The sequence below is a fragment of the Marmota marmota genome, unplaced genomic scaffold (assembly GCF_001458135.2).
Source record: "Marmota marmota marmota unplaced genomic scaffold, marMar, whole genome shotgun sequence".
Classification (NCBI taxonomy): Eukaryota; Metazoa; Chordata; class Mammalia; order Rodentia; family Sciuridae; genus Marmota; species Marmota marmota.
Window position 1 is genome coordinate 887908 of NW_026000196.1, and position 23520 is coordinate 911427.

The 23520-nt window shown below is 44.8% G+C and overlaps 1 protein-coding gene across 3 annotated transcripts in view; it reads left to right on the forward strand.

Annotated features, from left to right (window-relative positions):
• LOC107148377 (cell migration inducing hyaluronidase 1) overlaps window positions 1-23520 on the forward strand; it is a 168038-nt gene that overhangs the window by 106836 nt on the left and 37682 nt on the right. For all 3 annotated transcript variants that reach the window (XM_048790163.1, XM_015493004.2, XM_048790164.1), the window contains 4 exons: window positions 502-634; window positions 1427-1618; window positions 14151-14326; window positions 16121-16330. In XM_048790163.1, the coding sequence (XP_048646120.1) occupies window positions 502-634; window positions 1427-1618; window positions 14151-14326; window positions 16121-16330 (711 nt within the window). The remainder of the gene's footprint in view (window positions 1-501; window positions 635-1426; window positions 1619-14150; window positions 14327-16120; window positions 16331-23520) is intronic.

Below are 23520 nucleotides of genomic sequence, written 5' to 3' on the forward strand. Positions count from 1 at the left end.
AAAACCCTGTCGCAAAATAAAAAATAAAAAGGACTGGGGATGTAACTCAGTGGTATAATCCCCCTGGGTTCAATTCTCCATGTGATAGGGCATACCGTGTGGGCACCAGTGGATTGAACCTAGTGAGTACTCAGGAAATAAAAATCCACGCCTTGCATGGTGCTGCTGCTGATTGTACGTGTTGTAAGAAGAAGCTGACCCAGGTTCTGAGAGCCTGCTTATTGTAGATGCTCTATAAAATGTTCACCAATAAAGAGCAATTAACTAAGTCACTACTTTGGGTTTCTAGTACTGTAGGACCCTAGGCATTTATCCATTCAGAGACATCATGGTGTCTTAAAACTCATGTGGATAATTGTCAGGATAATAATCTCAGGCCACTGTAAATTGTTTTGCAGCAGGGACAATTTTAGACTTGCAAGTATATGCTGAGAACATTAATCATCACCCTTCTTTACAAAAAAAAATGATTTTGCTCTGTAATTTCCCTGCCATTCCCAGGCCACTACAATGGATGGAGTTAACCTCAGCATTGAGGTTGTCTACAAAAAAGGCCAGGATTATAGGTTTGCTTGCTATGATCAGGGCCGAGCCTGCCAGAGCTACCGTGTGCGGTTCCTCTGTGGGAAGCCTGGTAAGTAGCTCCCTATTTCCTTTTTTGGGGACAGAAATGCAACCCAGCCTTGTTCCTTGAGCCAGCAGTTCTGCATGGTGAATTTAGATGCCTAGATCAGCTGCCTCTGGGTATCACAGTGACACAGTGCTCTTGTTATACACCTGATGCAGAGTGCTTTTATGACCCAGGAGAAATGAGAGGGTCCTCAGAGTTGGCAGCAGACAGCAGAGCCTCACCCTACCCATAACCCTTTCTGCATGGGCCTGGTCCACAAACGTACAGGGTGCAAATGGACAAAGCAAATTCCCTGCAGCCCTCCCCTGAAGAGATGTGTAGATCGTTGCCTATTTGGGTGCCATTATTTTAAGCCCAGTTCCCAAGGTGCTTGTTAGAAGTGATTGGCAATGGCCAGTTTGTCCTGGGAGGTGCTTGGTCTTCTGCAGAAGGTAGTCATTAAGGATATGACTTCTGTAGGGGAGAGACAGCTACTGTAAACAATAGTTGAGAGGAGCTATATTTGTTTTACATCTTGAGCAAAGTGGGTGTGGTGAGGTGGCCACATTTAACTCTAGCTAAGAAGTTAGTGGAAAATTCCCCTGCCCAGAGCTAATGAATGGTTCTTTTCTGGTCGAGGTTTTATTGACTTCAAAAACCTGTACCAAAACTGGGATGGAGTCAGCCTGGTGATTTGGATTTTGGATAGGCAAACCTGGCATTTACTTATATAGGGAGAGAAAGGGAACAGATGGACAGCCAAAAGTTTGCTGAGAGCAAAGGGTTGTAGCTCATCTTTCCTGTTTTGGGTTACAGTGAGGCCCAAACTCACAGTCACCATCGACACCAATGTGAACAGCACCATCCTGAACTTGGAGGACGATGTGCGGTCATGGAAACCTGGAGACACCCTGGTTGTTGCCAGTACTGATTACTCCATGTACCAGGCAGAAGAGTTCCAGGTGCTTCCCTGCAAAACCTGTACTGCCAACCAGGTCAAAGTGGCAGGTAGGCTTTCATGTACCCTTCCTAGGCTTAAGCCTGAACATTGTCAGGCTTAAAGTCAATAGATATCACAACAAATCTGTATTGGTCAGTTATAACCATAATAATGCTTCACAACAACAACAACAACAACAAAATCTTAGAATCTCATTATAAGCATTTATTTCTTATTCATGCATCTGTAGGTAGTCCAGGTATGTTAGTCAGCTTTCTGTTACCATAAAAAACCTGAAACATGGACTGAGGATATAGCTCAATTGGTAGAGTGCTTCCTTACATGCACAAAGCCCTGAGTTCAATCCCTAGCACCACAAAAGAAAAAGAAAAAAAAATACCTGAAATAAACCAACTTATAAACAGGGTAATTCTATATGGCTCATAATTCTTTTTAAATTATTTTTTCTTTGTAGACATACACGGCAGTAGAGTATATTTTGACATATTATACATACATGGAATATAACTTATTCTAATTAGGATCCCATTCTTGTGGTTGTACATGATGCAGAGTTACACTGGTCGAGTATTCATATATAAACGTAGGAAAGTTATGTCCAATTCATTCTACTGTCTTTCATATTCCCATCCTCTTCCTTTCCTTCATTCCCCTTTGTTTAATCCAGTGAAATTCTTCTTCTCTCCTCCACCCTTATTTTGTGTTAGCATCCACATATCAGAGAGAACATTCAGCCTTTGGTTTTTCAGGATTAGCTTATTACACTAAGTACAATAGTCACCAGTTCCATCTAGTTACCAGCAAATGCCACAATTTCATTCTTCTTTGTGGCCAAGTAATATTCTATTGTGTATATATGCCACATTTTCTTTATCCATTCATCTGTTGGTTCCATAGCTTAGCTATTGCTAAGTTTTGGTGCTTTCAGTCCATGGTTGGTTGGCCCCATTGCTTTTAGGCCTGTGGTGAGGGAGCACATCTTGGCAGGAGCACATGGTTCAGGAAGTGCCTTACCTCATTGCAGCCAGGAAGCAGAGAGAGAGGAAGGCTGAGACCCCTTAGAGAGGTGATCAGAAACACAGGACGAGGCTCAGAATTGAAGCATTCTCCCAGCACAGTCCCCTGGTCAAGGCAAACCACATGGTCAAATTCATCACACATGAGCTGGAGAAAGCTTTCTTCCATTGAGGTTGAAGGGGGAAGGGGTTAGAAAATCTGTTAGAAAATAATTGAAACTACCACGAAATTACAAATCTCTTCTTTCTACAACTTTTGGGTTTTCCTTTTTCTTTTCCTAAATCCTGACTCAGAATCCCTATGATTTATGTTGTGTGAGGTTACTGGAATCACAGATTATTAGAGATAAAAAGAGACTTCAAATGTAATCTTGGTCAGTTATTCTTAGTTGGGAGAGTTTTTATCTATTAGGGTTCTTTGGCTGTAGGCAACAGAATTCAACTTGATTATGTGAAACAAAAAGGAAGTTGACTGAAGTCCTATTTGGCTCAGAGAACTAAACTAGAAGCTAAACAGCTGTGCTAAAAAAAGGACAAAGAATCAGGATCTTGGGTAGAAGGAGCCAGAGAGAAGCATCTCCAGAGCACCACTGTCTTGAGGAACTTGCTTAGTTCCTGGGAAGCTGTGCTCAACAGTCACCTTCCAGGAGAGAGTGTCTGACCAGCTGGTGGCTGGTGTGCTCATCCTGTGGCTAAGAGAGGCAGGGATTTTTACTGACAGTCCTTTTCAGATGGCACCAAGTCATTCCCTAAAGGAAAAGTAGGATGTACTACCAGAAGAAAGGAAAATTAATACTGGGCATTAAAAATATCACATGATACAGAATCATAGCATGGGGGCGGAGAAAGTATTTGAATTTGAAATAGGAGGAAGACTATGGATCAAGAAGGCATATTAGTATATTCAAAATATATGTTATTTTGGAAATAAGCCTACAGAAACTAAATTCAACATAGTCTTTTTGACTGGTTGAGATGTGCTTGAGACAGAATTTGAGGGAGCATATTTTTTAAAAGGTGAGAAAGAGTGATGGATTTTTTATTTTATTTTATTCTTGGCTGAAATGGACCTGGGTATCATGTGACTGAGGCCCTCCACAAACACCATGGCTGTGATCCCAGGGCACAAATCCTGGAATCTGCTAAAGTGAGGTTCTAATCATTTTGGGGGAGATAGTAACTTGGCAAGTATGGCCAGAGAGGGGAAGAAGGCAGCCACTAGTGGGTGGAGGCTGAGCTAACTACACATTTGTTCTTGGACAAGATGAGAATCTGCTTTCTAAATATTTGAATCCTATATTTTTTGAGAAAAGCTTTGGAATATCTTATCATAAGCACAAGTCCAAATGAACCTGACAACCAGGAAGAAAAAAAGAGTGAAAGACACATGTCTAAGTAATAAAAGACTGGTGGAAGGAGAACAAATTCAGCAAAGTGGGGAAAACTGAAATTAGCAGAAGATACTGTTTTAAGCTATAAAACTGACCTCTGACTTTCCTAGTATCCAAAGTAGAGAAACTTTACAAGTTACTAAACTATTATTATCTAATAAAAGGAAAAGGACCTGAAGCCGAGCACAGTGGTATAGGCCTATAATCCCAGCGGCTCAGGATACTGAGGCAGGAGGATTGTGAGTTCAAAGTCAGCCTCCACAAAAAATGAGGTGCTAAGCAACTCAGTGAGACCCTGTCTTTAAATAAAAATACAAAATAGAGCTGGGGAAGTAGCTCAGAGGTCGAGTGCCCCTGAATTCAATCCCCAGTACCTCCCAGCCAAAGGAAAGAAGGAAGGAAGGGAGGGAGGGAGGGAGGGATGGAGGGAAGGAGGAAGGAGGAAGGAAAGAGAAAACTAAGCCACCTTTCTCTTAGCTCTGAGCTTCTGAGGAATTTGCCCCAGGGGTTGTCCCATGATTGATACTGCACAGTGAACAACAGTTCCAGAAGAAGTTTATGCAGAGATGCTCTCTGTGTGGCTATTTATTGATGGGGACATGATGTTGGTCACATTCTGTGAAAACATTTTTGTTTGTTTTTGCTTTAACTGCAGACTATCATAATGAGCACAGACTCTGGAACTAGGTGTCCATGATTAGAATTTCAGGAATGCCGATTATTAGCCATGTGACATCAGTTTGCTCATCTGTAAAATGAAGATAATGATCATAATCACTTCATGAGATTATTGTGAAGATTTAAGTTTATATACCTGAGGCACTTAAATGAGTCTGGCACACAGTAGTGGCCAATAAGTGCTAGCTGCAGTTATTATTAATATTAGGTGCAATCTTTTGACAACTAAGCTTAGAGATGGGAAGAAAAGAAAGGGCATTGCTGGCAGGCTATTGGTTGAACTTTGTGTATTTTGCATTTTATTATTTGGGGACATGCAGGTAGAGAATGTGTAGAGAGAGGAAAGTATGCTTAGGCAGCTTTGTGTCACCTGACAGAAACAATGTAGAGGAGGAAAGGTTTATTTTGGCTCATGATTTCAGAGATTCATTCTATGGTCAACCAGGTCTAAGGCAGAAACATCATGGTGCACAAGGGAATGGTGGAGGAAAGCTGCTATGCTTATGGCAACTGAGAAGCAGAGAGTAGGGGGCTAAACCCTTCCGGGGTACACCCTCAGTGACCTACTTCCTCTAACTAGGTCCCACTACCTAGTGATCCATTCAAATGGGTTAATGACCACTGATGAGGTCAGAGTCCTCCTGATCCAATCATCACCTAAAAGTCCCACCTCTGAACTTTGCTGCATTGGGGACCATGCCTTCAACACATGAGCTTTTGTGGGGATGACATTCCAGACACAAGCCATAACAGGAATCAAACTATTTCTATCATTATTATTAACCAACATTTAAGGGCTATCACAGGCCTGCAGTCATTTTCCTGCTTGTTGTGATGCCAATTGATATGGATGCCAATTTTGTGATTGTGTCTGCCATATTCTTCCTCTGCCCCCAGATTGAGCAGGTGTCCTAGTTCTTCCTCCACAGGGATACACAGGAAGGGGAAAGAGCACTTCATCTTTTACTCAACAAGCAATTGAAGAGCTTCTATTTTGTATCACACTCTCAAATGCCATTGTGAGCAAGATGAACATGTTCTTGGCCCTGGGGAAGTTGCAGAACAGCAGGGAGAATAGACATCCATCAAAGAAGCATTCCAATAAAAAGAAACTACCTGCTACAAAAGTAGAAGATGGGAGATACTGTGAGTATAGGAGAGAGGAATTTGGCAAAGTCAAAGCATGCAGGGAAGCTTTCCCATAGGAATTCAATTGAACTAGGGCTGGAGGAAGAGTAGAAGGTATCTAGGAAAGAGTCCGGACAAAAGGAACACAGTGCGAGACTTTTGCTGGGGAATGGGGAGCATTCCACTATAAGGAGGACCAAGAGCAGCCAGAGTAAAGAGCATGAGAGCTCACAGGGCTGCAGAACGAGGAGAGACCACAGGAAGTCATGGAAGGCCAGAAGCCCATTAGATGTCCACTAGCAAGGAAGGCCTTTCCATGTCCACATCTACAGGAAGGCACTCAGAGAAGCAAGTTTTTAGTGACTTTTAGACCCTAGGGTCTTCACCAATGACTTTGTGTCACCTGGGGACAATGCTTTGTGGACAGGCTTCTGGGATGTCAGATGTCCCCCTGACTCAACAGGAGTGGTATTCAGACCTTTGAGTTGATATCATTGCTCATGACTCTGGACAGCAACTGTGGCTATCCAGGAGGGTGAAAAGCCTGACTTTGAGCCCTGGCCAGCATGGAGGTGGATGGAAGAGTGGTCCTGGAAGAAGTTCTCTAGGTATGTTCAGACACCCCCTGATTTGTAGCTGTGTTGGGCACCCTGACAGCTGGAGGGGAGATCTCACTCTTAGCAGCTGTGGGTGCCAAAGTTAACCCTGATATAGAGGGACCTATGAGACGATGGAGCACCTCTAGCTCACCCTACAGTGAGGCCTGGTTATTGATGCTGAGTGGTGCTCCTCTTGACAATGTTTGACCAGCAGGACTAGCTGCCCTTTGAGGCCCCTTAAGGTTAGATTGAAAGTGATGGGGGCTACTCCAGGCCCTGACTATCAAGGAAGAAGGACAAGTGGAAAAATGTTGGACTCTCTTCAGGATCCACTAGACCCCTCTTATAGCAGTACCTGTATCAGCCCCACACCCAGCCTACCTCTTGCTCCCTCAAAAGGGCAGACCATCCACTTTTCTCAGAAGCTTTGGGGTGTCCATGGAAGCAACTGGTGAGCAGTGTCACAAAAGCCCCAGGTAGCAGTGTGTCTGCATCTGATGTCCTGGGCAGGCTCATGTTCCTCCTTTTTAGCTCTAAGCCCATTCTCTGGCTCTCCATCCCCCCTTTGCTGGAGCAAGGACTCCACCTGTTCCTGTGTTTTCCAGACCTGTGCCCCCACCACAAGGCTTAGGTTCCACCTTTCCAGGCTGCAGAGAGGGATACATCCTTCCTGGATCTTCCTTTCTCAGTCTCCAAATTCCAGTAAACAGCCCTTTAATTCATTTTAAGAGTTTTCTGATGGAAAACAGATGGGGGTAACAAAGTCATAAAAATGTGTGAATCTTCTAAAAATATATTTCAAAGCTTTGCTAACCACAGTGTGATTCCCAACACCTCGATGTGGCTGTGGCAGTTGAAAACCTTCTCAATTTTCTGTCCTGTTTTCATTGCTACTTCCCACTCTGCCTGTAAACACTCCCCACACCTTTCCATAATACTATTAATAATAAGAATGAGCGTTTACTGACTATATCTGCTTGTTCCTGGTCAGCCTTCAGGTATTCCAAACACTTTATGTGAACCATCTTGTTCTCTCTTTCTGAAAACCTGATACTGTGAGGGCTACTGTTTTTGTCATGGCACAGATGGGGAAACAAGAGTTCCATGGAAATAAAATGTCGAGACTTGTTTTCCAGTGTGGTGGACACCAGCCACAAGTGGCTATTTAAATTCAATCAAAGTTAAATTAAATTTGAAATTCTGTTCCTTAGTCACAGTAGCCAGGTTTCAAGTGCTTAGTAGCCACGTAGGTTTAGTGGCTACACCATCGTGGGAAAAAGTGCTTGTGGGTCATGCTAGTGTAGACCAACTAAGTCAATATCAGAGTCAGGATTTAAACTCAGGTTCCAAGCCTATGTGTGCTACTTTGTGCTTCCTCCATAAAGGCCACTATGCTCATTGTCTCCCTCCAAGAACGATGGCAGAGGGTGCCCAGGCACTCTGTGGTTTAACTTTTCCTCTCTGGGACCCTCCTGTCTGAGTCCCTCTGGAATCATCCTTGCATCCAGTTGTCTGGGAGGAGCAGACCTCATCTGATTCCCCTGACTCACTGGGTCCCACCAGGTCTATGCAATAAGTACATGCATCTGCTTCTCCCATTGGAAGGTGCTTAGTGTCTGTTTACCTCTCAACCTCAGGGTGCCTACTTCTGTGCCTGACATGCAGACAAGGCTTGGTGATGGTAGAATGGGGCACCTGTCGCACCTGTCAGTTAATACAGAAAAGGCCAGTGTTTTTTAAAGTTATTTCCCCAGGTCTCCTTCCTACTTGTCCAGGGTACTCATGAACCTTCTGGATTATCTGGGACAATTCTGACTTGACCATATCTGCTTGTTCCTGGTCAGCCTTCAAGTATCAGTGCTTTCAGAAGAAAAGGATGGGTAGAGACCAGACAAGATGGGATGATGGGGAGCCAGGCACATGACTTCTCTGGGATAGCAGACTGAGAGTGGTCTGTGAATGTAACATGGGACTCTGCAGTGGGGAAAAAAGCTGTGTGTCTGAAATATTCATGCAACTCTTGGTCCTCTCAGGAGTCCCTCCATCTACCTGTAAGTCACTCCTGTATCATGACCAGCTTCCCCTATGGAACAAAAAAAGCTACCGAATCTATTGCCCATCAACTCCTGTCATTAAGGCTGACACTAGTGGTGGGAGGCCTGGTTTTCAGCCTTAACGTGGGGACAATGCCAGAGACAGCTGCATGTGTCATTTTTGTCATACTGGCTTCCTACCATGTGCTGTTTTAAGCACATACCATGGATTAACTCACTTAACAATCATAGCTACCTTTTGAGATATGTGCTATTATTATCTCCATTTTACAGATGAAAAGCCCAAGGTTCAGGGAGCTTAAATCATATGCTCAGGGACTCACAGCTAGGAGCTGTCTCCCAGCCTGGCTCCAGAGCCACAAACCTCCCTTTCACTTTCCCACAAGATGGAGAAAGGTTGGCCCAGTTAGAAGGAGCCAGGTGGATGAGATGTGAAATAGCAAAGACACTCTCAAGGAAGGATGCCATCTGGTCAGGCTGAAGGAGAAGTTGTATGGGAGACAAATCCACAAGCAGCAGGAAGTTTTACTCTAACAATCTCTCAGCCTGGTAGGCAGGGAGCTGATCTTAAAGCTGTCTGATCTTTCCCATGTCCCTGGCTATCAGAATCGAGCCTGTGGCTCTCTGTGCAACCCCTTCCCTCAATACACTCAGCTCTTTGTGGGGTTGACCCTATAGCAAGTATGCTTTATGCTGTGCCTCTCAGGACCCAGTCCCTGGAGCTCATTCTTTGCTATGATCAGTTGTTATGCTGCTTCTAGGGCATTGGCAGCCTGTTCTTTCTTTGTACCCCCAAGAACAGCCCAAGGTCACCTTGCTTGGGTGAGAAAGTCTTTGGGAGTTTCTCTGAGCATTGCCAGTCAAGCTGTTCTTGGAGTGTCCACTAATAAAGAAAATAAACTCTGGATCCTGCATGAGTGAAGCCATTGTATTTAGAATGCCAGGATCCCAGAAACCCAAGGAAAAGATTCCCCAGTTCTATAATAGAAGGGCCAATTTTTACTCCCTATTTATCTGAAAAGACTGCTTTGAACTGGGGTGATTTGAGAGACCAGAACAGCAGAGAAGAAGGTGCTTAAAATTCTAGGGTCCTTCAAATGGTCCTCAAGATCTTCCACTGAGAAGCAAAGAGAGAGACAGAACTTGATGTATAAGAGATTTATTGGAGGATGCATGTGAAGTTCAAGGGAAGAGGGAGCAGAAGCGGGTACAGGGAGACTTCAGAACACAATGCAGTTCTGACACCTGGGAAAGGAGAGAGGGAAAGAAGGGTGGTTAAATATGAAGAACTCTACACTGAGAGACAGTTCTGAGAAAGCCAGGGCAGTTCAACAGGGAGTTCTGGAGCAAAGACTGCCTGGGGGAGGTATCTCTAGTGCTGTAGGAGTGAACGATTCCAGTATTCTGCCGAGTACAGTAATTGGGCAGAACTCAAGGAGGTCATGGCCCTGGGAAAACATTAGCTATTCCTGAAGGTGTGGCATCCAGAAGCTGTCTGCTCACCACACTCTTTGCAGGAGGAGTTCTTGAAGAGAAATCACAACAATGCTCTTTTATGACCACTACAAGAGAGGACCTGTACTTGGAGATAAAGTCAGAGTCAAGGATTCATGGAGTAAAGATGTTCTAGAAAGAGAGGTCTAACCCTTGAGAGCCCTAGTCTTTAAGTCACAGAATGGAAGCTAACCTGTTTCAAATTCTCTTCTTTCTTGAAGTCAAAACCCTGGTGGAACAGAAGGCCTGCCAGTACCCATGTATGGTGTCCTCTCCTGACCTCTTTGGCAGGGCACGGACCTTTGACCTGGACCCTGGGAAGGGTCCAGGCTCACAGCACTCACTTAGCTCCAGAGCCAGAGTTTGGTGGTTAAAAGAAACAGTCCTCTAGTGTCAGTCACATCCCATACATTCTCCTCTGGGCTCTCCAGCAGATCCTGGTATTCTAAACACCATGGCTCCCCTCATGTAGGATCTTTATTAGCGGATACTCCAAGGAACAGCTTGACTGGCGATGCTCAGAGAAACTCCCGGAAACTTTCTCAACCAAGCCCTGAGCACCATCTGATCTTCCATTTCCTCAAATTGGAAACTAGGAAGTTGTCTTAAAAATGGTGGAAAGCCCTCTGATTTTATTCTCCATGATTAAATATAATTATAAACAATCTTTCAGATCTTTCAGATTCCATCCTCTGCTGGACTTGTGTCTCTCTCCTCATCAGCCATCCGCCAGGCTCCAGGCACACTCCAGGCACAGCCTTCTGTCGGGCTCCACCAAGCTGGTGGTCATTCAGAAGCCAGTGCAGAGCTCATTCTGGAAGAGACTCTGTCCCCATGCCTGGGAAGGTCCTGTAACTGATATGCTTGTGAAGCCACAGAGCCCACAGGCAAGGGTAAACCAGGATAGAAAGAAGGACTGGCTTCCACAGGGGTGCCCAGAGGGAACTTGCTTTTGGACCTTAAAACTAAAGACATCTGATTGCACGACCAAAAACCAGTAGTAGCAGTGGGATGTACTGGAGGAATGGGGGCCAGCAATCTGCAGAGCTAACCTGTTTCAAACTCTCTTCTTTCTTGAAGTCAAAACCCTGGTGGAACAGAAGACTTGCCAGTCCCCATGTATGGTGTCCTCTCCTGACCTCTTTGGCGGGGCACGGACCTTTGACCTCTGATGTCTCAGGGGATAGAGTAAATAGATTCTTTGTGATGCTAATTTTTATAATGCCTACTATAGTTTGGATCTTTAATGTCCCTCAAAAGCTCAGGTGTTGAAGGCTTGGTCTTCCACTTGGTGTTGTTCGGAACCCTTAGGAGGTGGGGCCTAATGGGAGGTTTTAGGAAACTGGGGGTAATGACCTCAAGGGGATTGTGGTGTCATCCTTTCTCTGTTTCATTCCTGGCCAGTTTTCTTTGCTACACAGTGCCACCATGATGTACAGTGCTACCGTAGGCCCAAATCAACAGGGCTAATCAGTCATGGACTGAAACCTCTGTAACTTTTAATCAAAACAAACCTTTCCTCTTTCTAAGATGATTATCTTGGTATTTGTTATAGTAAAGAAAATTTGATTTAATATCTGAGGTTGATTGATTGATTGGTACTGGGGATTGAACCCAGCCAGGGTCACTTAACCACTGAGTTGCATCCTGAGACCTTTTAGTTTTTGTTTTTGTTTTTTGAAATAGGGTCTCACTAAGTTACTTAGGACCTCATTAAGTTGCTGAGGCTAGCCTTGAACTTGTGATCCTCCTTTTTCAACCTCAGGAGTTGCTGGGATTATAGACATGTGCCACTGCATTTGGCCTGAGACTCTTTTTTAATAACAACTCTGTGGTAGTCCAAATAATAGTCCCCAGAAATGTCCTCATCCTAATCCTCAGTACCTATGAATGTCGCCTCACACAGCACAAGGAACTTTGCCAGTGGATCACATGAAGGCTTTCTGGAAGAGATTATCCTGGATTATCTGGGTAGCCCAATGTAATTATAAGTGTTATGTAAGAGTGACAAAGGAGGGCCAGAGGGAAGAAAATGATGTGATGACAAGAGCAAATACAGAAGTGATGTGTGTGTGAAGAAGGAATACAGACAGCCACCAAAATATGAAAAAGGCAGAGCACAGATTTCCCCCTGAAGCCTCCACAAACAACCAGCCCTGCCAACACCTTGATTTTGACCCCATCAGACTCATTTTAGACTTCTGACCTTGAGAACTGTAAGAAACAAATCTGTGTTGTTTTAAGCTACTAAATCTATGATAATTTATTACAGCAGTGATAGGAAACTAATACCAACTGTCATGGAGATATTTTCTGAGTTTCATCATGCATCTATTTCACATCTTGAACTAAAATGCTTCAAAGAAACCACCATCTCACTGAGTCTGCAGAATTCTAAAACCATCCACATCCTTAGCAATACTGCAGGCGCATAGGATGTGTGCCAGGTGAAGGGGTGGGCAGGGCTCAGCTCTTCCTGTGGTTGAGGGAGCACAGGAAGGTCATCATGGTGGGTGCTGCTCATAGCTAATTATAACCATGGCTTTCACATGTGGGCACTGGCTGTATCTTGGGCTGAGGCAAGTGCTACTTTGCTCCAGTCAAGGTCATAGTGAAAGCCAAGTGGTGTAGGTGGTATGGTTCAGGCTGAGACTTCACATGGGAGCTTGTTGCTTTTTGTAATTACACCCTCAGATGGAAGATGAAGTGTCTACAAGCCAGGTCAGCAATCTTAGTGAAGGGCCAAATTTAGAGCCAGGCTAAACATCTCTTTATTCCAGAAAAGAATTTGGGATTGTTGTGGAGGAAGAATTTGGGGCTGCAAATTAAAGACACTTCCAAAGCGTGAACTGTTGCCACTCTACAAGACCTATAAAATGTTACAGGACAGCTATAAAATTGCTCAATTTAAGTTTTTGTAGATGTCCTCTATATAGGATGGTGGGACATAATGAGTAAAGATATATTTTCAACACAGATGAAGGAAGAGGAGATAGAGGGAAACAGTATATTTGGCAAGAGATTTGAGTGGTGTGGTAGGAGGGAGAAAGTAGAGAGAAAACTGTGGGGGAGATACAGACCATCAGTTCAAGGACTCTGGCCATAGCAGAACAGAGACTGACAATTGCTGGAAGGATATTAGTGAAGGTCTTTTGTCTCTTAGTTGTTTTTGTTGTTGTTGTTATTGGTGGTGTAGTGGTGGTGGTTGCAGTACTAGGGATTGAACCCAGGGTCTTGTGCATGTGAAGCAAGTGCTCTGCCACTGAGCTACATCCCCATTCCTGTCTGTTAGAGAAGTTGGAGAACAGAGCATGTGAAGCCCAAATGGAGAAAGAAATGAAGCTACTTAAAGAGGTGAACTGGGGGAGATAAGAATCTTCAGACTATGGGAGGAGGTAGGGCTAGGATCAGCAGTACAGGGAAAAAGTGTCCTCTCCAAGACTGGAGGGGAGAAGACTAGGTCAGTACAGAGTGAAGTGGAAGATCTCCACTATTTCATGCAGTGCCACTGTGGCACCCCAATGTGGTAGGCACAGAAGCTGGGAGGTGGCTCTTTCTACAACTTCAAGGTATAGATCCACACCCATGTGAGGTTGAGGAAGGCAGGATACAGATTTGCACTGCCCTACAACAGGGGAATTAAGTAGAGTTTTTCTGTCTTCTTAAGAATCCCAGCTCATAGGCACTTTCTAGGGTGTGACCTTTGTAGGATCACCGAGAGACTAGATTTCTTCTCTTGTTTGTTCTGCTATCTCTAGGGCATGGTTCTCATCAGTTGGGTGGCAATGGCCTATTAGGGCCCATGTACCTTCTAGCAAGTTGGGGGGCAACCTGGAAGTTGTACTCAGTACTTCTCCTCACATCCTGTGGCCACACTTAACTGCAGGGAGTCTGGGAAATATAGTTCCTATGGGTAGCCATGTGCCAGCTAAAATACAAGACAGTCTAATACTGAAAAACAGAAAAGGGGATAAATATTAGGGAACAATTAGCCATGGGCAGAACTAAGCATATATAATTGTCTATCTTTGCTCTATATTTGGGTACATGACTTCACCTCTCCGGGCTTCATTCTTCTTTAAAACAGGACTGGGGGTCTTGGGGGACCACCGTGGCCTGGTATGAATAAGCTGCAGTCATGGAGCACCTGGCAGGGGCCCAGAAACCAGTAGGCACACACTCAGTACCTGCTGGTCCCCTTTCTCCCCTTCCGCCCTAGGAAAGCCGTTGTACCTACATATTGGGGAGGAGATGGACGGTGTGGACATGCGAGCAGAGGTCGGGCTCCTGAGCCGGAACATTGTGGTGATGGGAGAGATGGAGGACAAATGCTACCCCTACAGCAAGCACATCTGCAGCTTCTTTGACTTTGATACCTTTGGGGGCCACATTAAGGTATGGCTTTGCCTGGCTGAGGCTGTCAACCCCACCAGGAGAATTTCCAAGGTGTTGGCCTATAGGTAGGGACTTTTTGGAAGGGGATGGAGAAACAGGAATTAGAATCAAAGGAAGTGCAGCTCCTGGGAGTTGGAGAAGTTTCATGTCTTTTCCACTGCTGTGATGTTGCACCTTTCAGTACTGGAGAACAGAGAGTTTTTGGAGCCACCTTGGAAATGGTTCTCTCCTAGAGGCCACAGGGAACACGGCTTTCCCTGCTCATCATTGCCGCCTTCCTAGCTTCGTTATTTAACCTGATCATGTCCTGAAAAAAAGTCATGGTTACAATAGATCCATTACAGCACAGACAAAACAACAAGCAGGGGAATGGAACTAGAAGTGGCAGCAATTATAGCTGAGATTTTGTGGTAAAGAGCCAAGGTCAGACAGACCTACTGAGCTGCAGGGCTCTCACTGTGCAATAAACAAAAGTGATGCTCGTTCCTTGGAGCTCAGGATCTAGTATCAAGAGAAATTTCTTTTGCATCTCTATACAAAATGCCTTTACTGGGCCTATTAAATAGTGCAAAATATGGAAATTTCTTCTTGTGGTCATTGATGCCAATGTTGATAGCATGTATTATCTTGGAGTTTTGTGAAGATGGTTCTCTTGAAGGTGCTTTAAGGATAAGATTTTTGGTATCTAATTGAAGAGGCTAATGAAGTGAAACTTAGAGTTGGCAATGGGGAGGGACCCTGCTGGTATTTTACATGAGACAATTCTGTGTCACGTAGGCCTATGTTACAGCATTTCTAGAATCACTGGCTCCTATTCATTAAATGCTAATAGTGCTTTTTAGCATTACTTCTAATCATTTCCAGTCCTTTTCTGGGGACAGGGTGGGAAACTCTTTAGTGAGACCACAGCAGAAATAGCAGGTCTATTATTCAAACTGCTGCAACTCTCTTCCCAATACTGAGAGTGATTCTGAGTGATCAGGGCACTCTTGCCCACTGAGCCCAAACTAGTCCTCAGGATCATTCTCAACACAGCTTCCCCAGGGATCCACCACTGGAGTTGGGATTCCAGTAGACACCTATTTTGTGGACAAATGGTAGGCATGTCAGAATTATCTTCCTTTCCTGGAAGTTGGCTGAGCCCAACTTCTGACAGAAATCACTTTCAGACTGTGCTTTCTCTATGAGCTTCTGTAACTCTGGGTATCTGTGTGGTCAAGGGATTCCCCTGAGCTCACAAGGAGTGGCTCTGAGCATACTGTGAAGAGAGCATGTGAGCTCCCACTACTCCTCACATGCCAATAACGGGGAGATCCATTAAGTTTCCATAATCAATATCCCCAACCCTCTGTTGGGAGAGGGTCTCAAATGGTGGGCATGGGGAGGCTCTTACCACCCGGCCCGATGGTCCTCCATATTCATTCCCCAAACTGGTAGGGCATATTATCTGCCAGCTCCACCAGGTTATCCCAGGATTATCCCTTTTTCATAATATTTGGTGGCTCAGGAGGCAGGGTAGGAAAGGCAGAGCAGAGCAGTCCCAGGTATTGAGCAACTCCTTAGGGCTTCTCAAATCCAAGTAGTGCATTGTTTTGCAACATCCTCAATCATTAGTAATGCCTTTTTTGTCTCCCTTTCTGTAAGAAGAGGCAGGCATCCTAACCAATATGCACAGAACATCTTTGACTTACCCAGGTGGGGATTGACAAAGCACTCTGGGGACACATTTGCATTGTCTGGAAGCTCCTCAGGGCTTCTTCTGACTCACCCTTTCCTCTCCCTCTCCACTTCCAGCTTGCACTGGGGTTTAAAGCAGCACACATGGAGGGCGTGGAGCTAAAGCACATGGGGCAGCAACTGGTGGGTCAGTACCCAATTCACTTCCACCTGGCTGGAGATGTGGATGAAAAAGGAGGCTATGACCCACCCACATACATCAGGGACCTTTCCATTCACCACACCTTCTCCCGCTGTGTCACCGTCCATGGCTCCAATGGCCTGTTGGTGAGTACCTCATGCAAGAATGTTTGGATCTAGACATTTAGTCCTGGACCACTAGAGGTTGAACCATCCTTAGCTCAGATTCTATCAGTTACTAGCAGGTCACTCACCAGACAGGAAGGAGAATGAAATCCAGGGATGGTTTAGTGGCCATGTGGCACGACAGATCTATGAATGCAGACCAAGGTGTTATGCCAAGATCTTGGCTGTGGCATCTGCTGGGCTGACTGGAGGTGGTAGCAGCCATGGGCTCCTTTCTTTCTGTTTCACCAAGAATCTTTCAGATCTGGTGCTGTGAGAAAGACCTTCACCAGGAAACTGGCATACATGCCAGAAGCTTGTCTTGATTTTTCACAGATAATTTGTGCACTAAACTGGCCCTACTCTAAATGAACTAGTTTTACAAGCCTATCACAGGTTAAATCCAGACACCAGATTTTTTTTTCTAATAGGATGTTGAAAAAAACATTTGCTAATTATTTTTACACTAAATTGATAATTTTACACTCATATCAACTATCCTAAATAACTTTACTTACATCCTCTATAAACTTTACAACTGGAAGTCACAAAAAGGAATGCTGCAAGCTGAATCAAGTAACCAGATGTGTTTTATTTGACTTAAAAAGTGTGTAAAACTGAGTGTGGTGGTACACACCTGTAATCCCAGAAACTCAGGAGGCCAAGGCAGGAGGACTGCAAAATTCAAGCTCAGCCTGGGCAATTTACCAAGACCCTGTCTCAAAACAGGGGATTGAACCCAGGGGCATTTAACCACTGAGCCACATCCCCAGCCCTTTTTATTTTTGAGCAAGGTGGCTAAGTTGCTTAAGGCCTAGTAAAGTTGCTGAGGCTAGCTTTGAACTTGTGATCCTTCTGCCCCAACCTCCCAAGCCTCTGTGATTACAGGTATGCACCACCTCACCTGGCTCAAAAAAAAAAAAAAGAAGAAGAAGAAGAAGAAGAAGAAGAAGTAGAAGAAAGAAAGAATTAAAAGGGAGCTGGGTTGTAGCTCAGGGGTAAAGCACCCCTGTGTTTAATTTTCAATACTATAAAAATCAAACGGTGTCTAAAGAGCACTTGAATTTGTTTCCATCATTTAAATGCTGAGACTCTGCATGAACAGCTGGATTTCTGGCTCCTCTTGAAAAACAGGACTGTTGGCAGCAACAGTCCCTCTTTACTGTAGAACAACATGGGTTGGAGCAGAGTCGCAGCTGCCCCGCTAACCCATGCACACTCTCCAGTGTCAACTGGGCCTGATACTGCCTATTCCCTGGGTTGTTGTCACTCATCTCACTGCCTGCTGGCCCCTGTAGACAATTGAGGTTGTGACCCCTACTTTAAACCAAGCAAAATGACTCTCACCATGAGGCATGTGGTGAGGGGAAGATGAGGAGAGCTGTCAGCATGTCACTGAAGAGCTACTTTCGGTTCTATTCAGTGTGCTCTTCTGTTATAAAAGAATGCCTGTTGTCTCTGTGGTCTCAGTGCTCTGATTTAAACCCCCCACTGAGTGTAGAGGAGAGGGCAAGATTTGCTGAGCCCTGTCTACAAGGGCCCAGGTTCCAGGGCTTGATTCACAGTTTTCCAGCTGTGAAACCTTGGGCAATTTACTTAACCTCCCTGAACTTCAGTTTCTTCCTCAGTCAAGTGGTAAAATGACATCAAACATTTAGGACTGTGGTGAGGATCTATGAAATGCAAGTGCGACAGGAAAGACCCAAGACCCCTGCCTGCCAAGTTCACTGGAAGTGCTTGTCCCAAACCAGGCCAGATGCTCTCAGTAGGTGGTAGTAGGGCTGTGCTGCCACAGCTGTTACAAAATGTGGGACTTTTTTCCTGGCTCAAGGAAGAAGGAAAAAAAAATGTTTTTGGCTGATGCTGAGAGACAACAACGTGACTTACAATAAATTCAGAATGTCAGGAATTTGGTAGTAACAATAAGCTTGGGTTCTGTAAACAGATGCCCTGAGTTCCAATCTATGTTCTGCCACGGAAGAGCTGTCTGATTGTGCACCAGTTGTCTTACCTCTCCATGCCTGTTTCTTCTTCTGTAAAATGGGGAGGATCTTGCTTCCAGGACTGATGGAACAGAAGACACAGGCAGTGTGGAGACTAGTGCTAGACTCCCATCTAGCTCTGGGAGAGTCACAGGATCTGCCCTGTTTCCCCTGTAATTTGCAGGAAAAAAAAAATAAACACACTCAAGCATTCTCACTCAGGTTGCCAATCAAGGTCAGAATAGGGTGGTGAAAAGAACAACATAGAATATGGTAAGAAAGGTAACAGCCATGCTTGGTAGTACATGCCTGTAATCCCCTTGACTTGGGAGACTGAGGCAGGAGGATCCAGGTTGGAGCACAGCCTAAGCCACTTAGAGAGATCCTGTCTCAAAAACAAAAAGGGCTGGGGAAGCAGCTTAGTTTTAAAGTGCCCCTTGGTTCAAAAGCCCCATCTGAGCCTCTAGAACTTTACTTGTGCTAAGAACTTATGTTAAAAGTTTTCTCCTTAATTTCAGGCCAAATTGCCTACATTTAACTTCATTACAGAGAAAAATAGTAAGAGTGCCAGAAGCCTATAATTACAGTTCAGAGTCTGTTGGAGTGGGAGCTATTCTGAATTTCAAAGCAATCACACACATACATGAGCACATACATACACACACACACACACACACACACAGGCATAGGCATGCACTTACACCTGGGTGTGGACCTGTGCTATGCTCACCCACCTGGCTGGCCTTGGATGACCTATTGAATCAACCTGGTCTTCAGTTCCTCAGATGTGCTATGAAGAATGTCATGGCTCCTCCTCAGGGATGTTTGGTTAGAAAATGCAGGTGAAATGTTTTTGGCTGTTATAACAGTAAACTTTCCCCAGAGCAGTGAGCCCGGGTCTTAGCTGCAAACCAGGGGGAACTGGGCAAGGAGTGCTGAGTGGAGCTGAAGGCATTGTGCCCTTGGGGCACCCATCAGGGCAGCATTGAGGGTGCACATCTCAGAGGGGATACATGCAAGGGAGAGCAAGCCCAGGCCTTTCTCCAGGAGTCTGAGTTAATGCATCTAGGCCAGGATACCAAGAGATGCCTGAGGCAAGACAGAGGCAGCAGGTGAAGGTGGCCTTGGATCTATCTTATTTGGAGCAGCCAGATACATTAGCCTCACATACAGTAGGGGTAGACTCCTGGAGTAGAGCCTTGGACAGCTTCTTGAGCTTCTTGGATTCTTGCTACCTTAAATACCAAGGCCTTCCTCGTGCCTGACTCCCAGAGGTGCTGGCTGTCAGACCAGAGGGAGCATCTGTCAACTCTCAGTGTCATCCAGATGCCAGATGGCCAATATACCAGCTGCAGCATTGGCCTTGTGGCCACACAGGGATCTAGCCTCACTCAGCTCAGCCACGCTCGACAGCCAAGCTGATGAGGTAGGATTTAGAGTCATAGCCCTGTTGTAGCCTTTCCAAACTGAAGCCAAATTATCATGGCTTAGAATCTAGATGAAGTACAGGCCTCTAACTCTCTGAGCCAGACAAGCAACACAGCCACACCCCTGGATGAAAGCTGAGGTTTTACAGATTGGCACCTCAGTCTGTAAATGCTTCCCTATGCGGGCAGGAAGTTCCACGCTCAGAATGCTGCCACAGCAGCTGGACACTGTCCATTGGAATTTTGCATTTCTTTCCTTTGTTTTGGCTTTAAGGATTTACCAGTGACTTGCTATGTCTGGGAAGATGTTTTCAACTGGCAGGATGGAAGTAACCCAAAGACACACAAGGACACAGTTCAGATCTGGAATGCAGAGGCCACTCAGTAGCATCTCAGAAGCATTTTTCCTAACATCTCCCCTGCTCTGGAGGCTGGCTGGATCCCAAAATGGATAGGCACAGGCTCACGGTAGTGCATACCTATAATCCCAGAACCTGGGAATGCTGAGGCAGAAGGATTACAAGTTTGAGGCAACTTAGGGAGACCCTGACTCAAAATAAAAAATAAAAAGGGCTGGGAATATAAGTGTCCCTGGGTTCAATCCTTGGCATCACACACACACACACACACACACACACACACAGAGAGAGAGAGAAGGGGTTCCAAGTTATTCAGATCTGAGAGGTGCTTAACACTCATGCCCAAGGGGATCCTGGGAGCCCCTCACTTGTGGGTTCCTCCTCTCTGCCTGTTAAACATGCTCTGTTCATCTAGTACCCACATTGGGCAGCCCACCTTTGTTATTTCTTTTCCTTAACCACCAACTTTTGCAAAGAGTGGTCAGAAATTGACATTTCTGCCAATTCTGTTTCTCACTCTTCTGCTAATTAACCAAAATGTGGGCTTCTCAACTTTTGCTTTCCCTGAGCCTTGGGGATAGTGCTTAACGGTATCTCTCCAGGGGGTTACCATTGAGCCAGGTATGGTGGCTTATTCCTCTAATCCCAGCAACTTGGAAGGTTGAGGCAGAAGGATCACAAATTTAAGGCTAGCCTCAGCAACTTAGCAAGACTTTGTCTCAAAATAAAAATAAAGGGCTAGAGATGTAACTCAGTGGTAGAGCACTTGCCTAGCATGTGCAAGGCCTTGAGTTCAATCCCCAATTTTTTGGAGCACCCCCCCAAAAAAAAGTGTCACCACAGAGCTCAACAAATCCACTGCCCCTTCTCTCACCTCATGAATATCTGTACTCGTTTTCAATGCTATTGCAAGTGTCAGTAGAACCTTGAGTTTGAAGAGCATAGGGTCACAGAGACTGATGGTTTCCTCTTCTGTAAAGTGAAAATAACAATAGAATCAACTTCAAAAGGATTTTAGATTTTTGACATACTGAGCAATGATATTAAACAATATCTTCACTATGTGGCTCTGTATCTAACTGCTCTGTGTGACCATTACTGGTTCCCAGAGATGGTAGTTAGTATCCCTACCAAAAAAGAGTGTCCTTTGAGTGAAATGCTCTTGCCAAACACCACATGCATGTGCTCCTCCCTCATTTTGGAAATTCCTGTTCCATGCTACCATAGTAAGTTTTTTTGATAAACACAAATGCCTAACTGATTATTCTAGGGATGCCTGAGCTCACTTAGTCATAGAACCCTTTTTTTCACGCCACTTTTGCATCTCACGAAATTGGCACCTTGTAGAATAGAGTTTGGGAAGTACTTCTCATGGTACGGCATGGTTGGTGGTGTCCTTTTTGACAGGCAGCAATGAGTGCCCAAGCTCCTAGATGCTGCCGATACGGGAACAACCTGCTGAATGCACATTAGCTGCAGGCTGGATGACTGGGGGGTGGAAGTGTGTCTTATTATAATTCTGAGTTCTTAAGCAGGGTGCAGGGAAATCACCTTCCTAATACCTTCCTGGAAGACTATGAACCCATTCCAAGATTTCTGTAGAAGCCAGCAAAGACTCTGGTGTGGGTTCTGCTTATTTTCACCTCCTTTTCTCTTTAAGGCAGAAGAAGGGGTATATGGGAGAAGAAAACAAATTCTTTTCTTCTTTCCCACCTGGTATACTACCCAAAATATATCTTTGACATATATGCTTCCAATAGCAGCCAGCTGTTTGAAACCAAGATGTCCCCAAGAGGCTGCACATGTGGCCTTGCGGGTTGTTACCTAAACAGTTCCAAGTGATACTGTGCATATGGACAGCAGTCAGTCCCTACATCTTCGGGTACACACCCTTCCTTTGCCATTCTACTAAAGACTGCTGGAGCCCCACGTGCCTATGACCTCAAAACTCTGAGGATTGTGGGAGAGGCTTCCATTTTTCCTGGATTTCTCCCTTCTCTAGTTTCTTGATTTCATCATCTCCCTCGTGTCATGTATTTGTTCTTTTCTCTCCTTCCCACCTGAGTTCAAATGTGGAATTTAGATGTTTGCCCTTGATTTTCCCCAAACAAAGGTCCTTGGTAGATTGGGATAATAGAGTGGGGGGAGGAGGGACCTACTACAAATTGGCATAGGAACCAACAGTCAGAAATAGTATAATAGGAACCTCTTTTCTTTCTTTTTTGTTCTCTCTCTCTCTCTCTCTCTCTCTCGGTACTGGGGATTGAACCCAAGTGTGCTCTACCACTGAGCTACATCCCCAGCCCTTTTAATTTATTTGTTTTTTTAAGACAAGGTCTTGCTAAGTTGCCCAGCCTGGTCTTGAACTTGTGACCATAGCACATCTCTCCTGCCTCAGCCTCCTGAGTCTCTGGGATTACAGGTATGGGCCAGCTGGGTCCCCTTTTTTGTTTTGCAGCCTCTCTTCAGGCCAAATGTTTTCCTTCAGGCTGCCACCCTCCCTTCTCCCCCTTGTAGAGCTCTTGCTGCCTCCTCCTGGTCCTGCCCTCTCCCTACCTCTCCTAGACACTCATTCTTTACCTTATTAGGCAGAATGTTTTGCTTCTCCATTCTCTTTCTCAAATTCTATCTGTTTGCATATTCTAAAACTCATTAAGATACTGCAAAACAAATGACCCATCACCCTACTCCAAAGCAATCTTCTCTTCAGCAATTCAGAACTAAATGTTTTTGATAATGGCAGAAGCTTGGAAATTACAGTTTTTATCATGACTGTAGTTATTCTTAAGTTACTCATTAATATAAATTATATCATAAGCACCCTAGAAGGCAGAATCAAACATACTCCTTCATCAGCATCCAGGACCCTCCCCATGGGTACCAAACCGTCCGAGATCAAGGGCCTTAGATAAATGGCAGAGTATTTGCATGTAATCTACATGCAATCTCCCATATACCTTAAATCATCTCTAGATTACTCATAATACCTCATACCATGTAAATAGGCGTTTTTCTGTATTGTTTAGGGACTAATGACAAGGAGGAAAAATTTGTACATGTTCAGTACAGACACCATTGTTTTTTAAAAAATGTTTTGATCTGAAGTGGATTGAATCCATGGATATGGATTCTGCAGAGGGCCAACTGTAGAATTAATTTCTGATTTTGTATTTGTTTTAATCAGGAGTTTCTTCTTCTTACAGTACAAGTTGGTGGCAGTCTTTCCCACTGGGGTGACTCTATGTCCTGACTTGTGCAGAACAGCCCAGCTCACCTTCCCATACCACATCCCTGTCTCTCAACAATGTCCTTATTCAGATGATAAAATCAAGAGCCCCACTACAGAGATGGAAGCCATCCCTCATGGTGGTTTCGATTGTCAGGCAGAGCTTGGGAATTTCCTC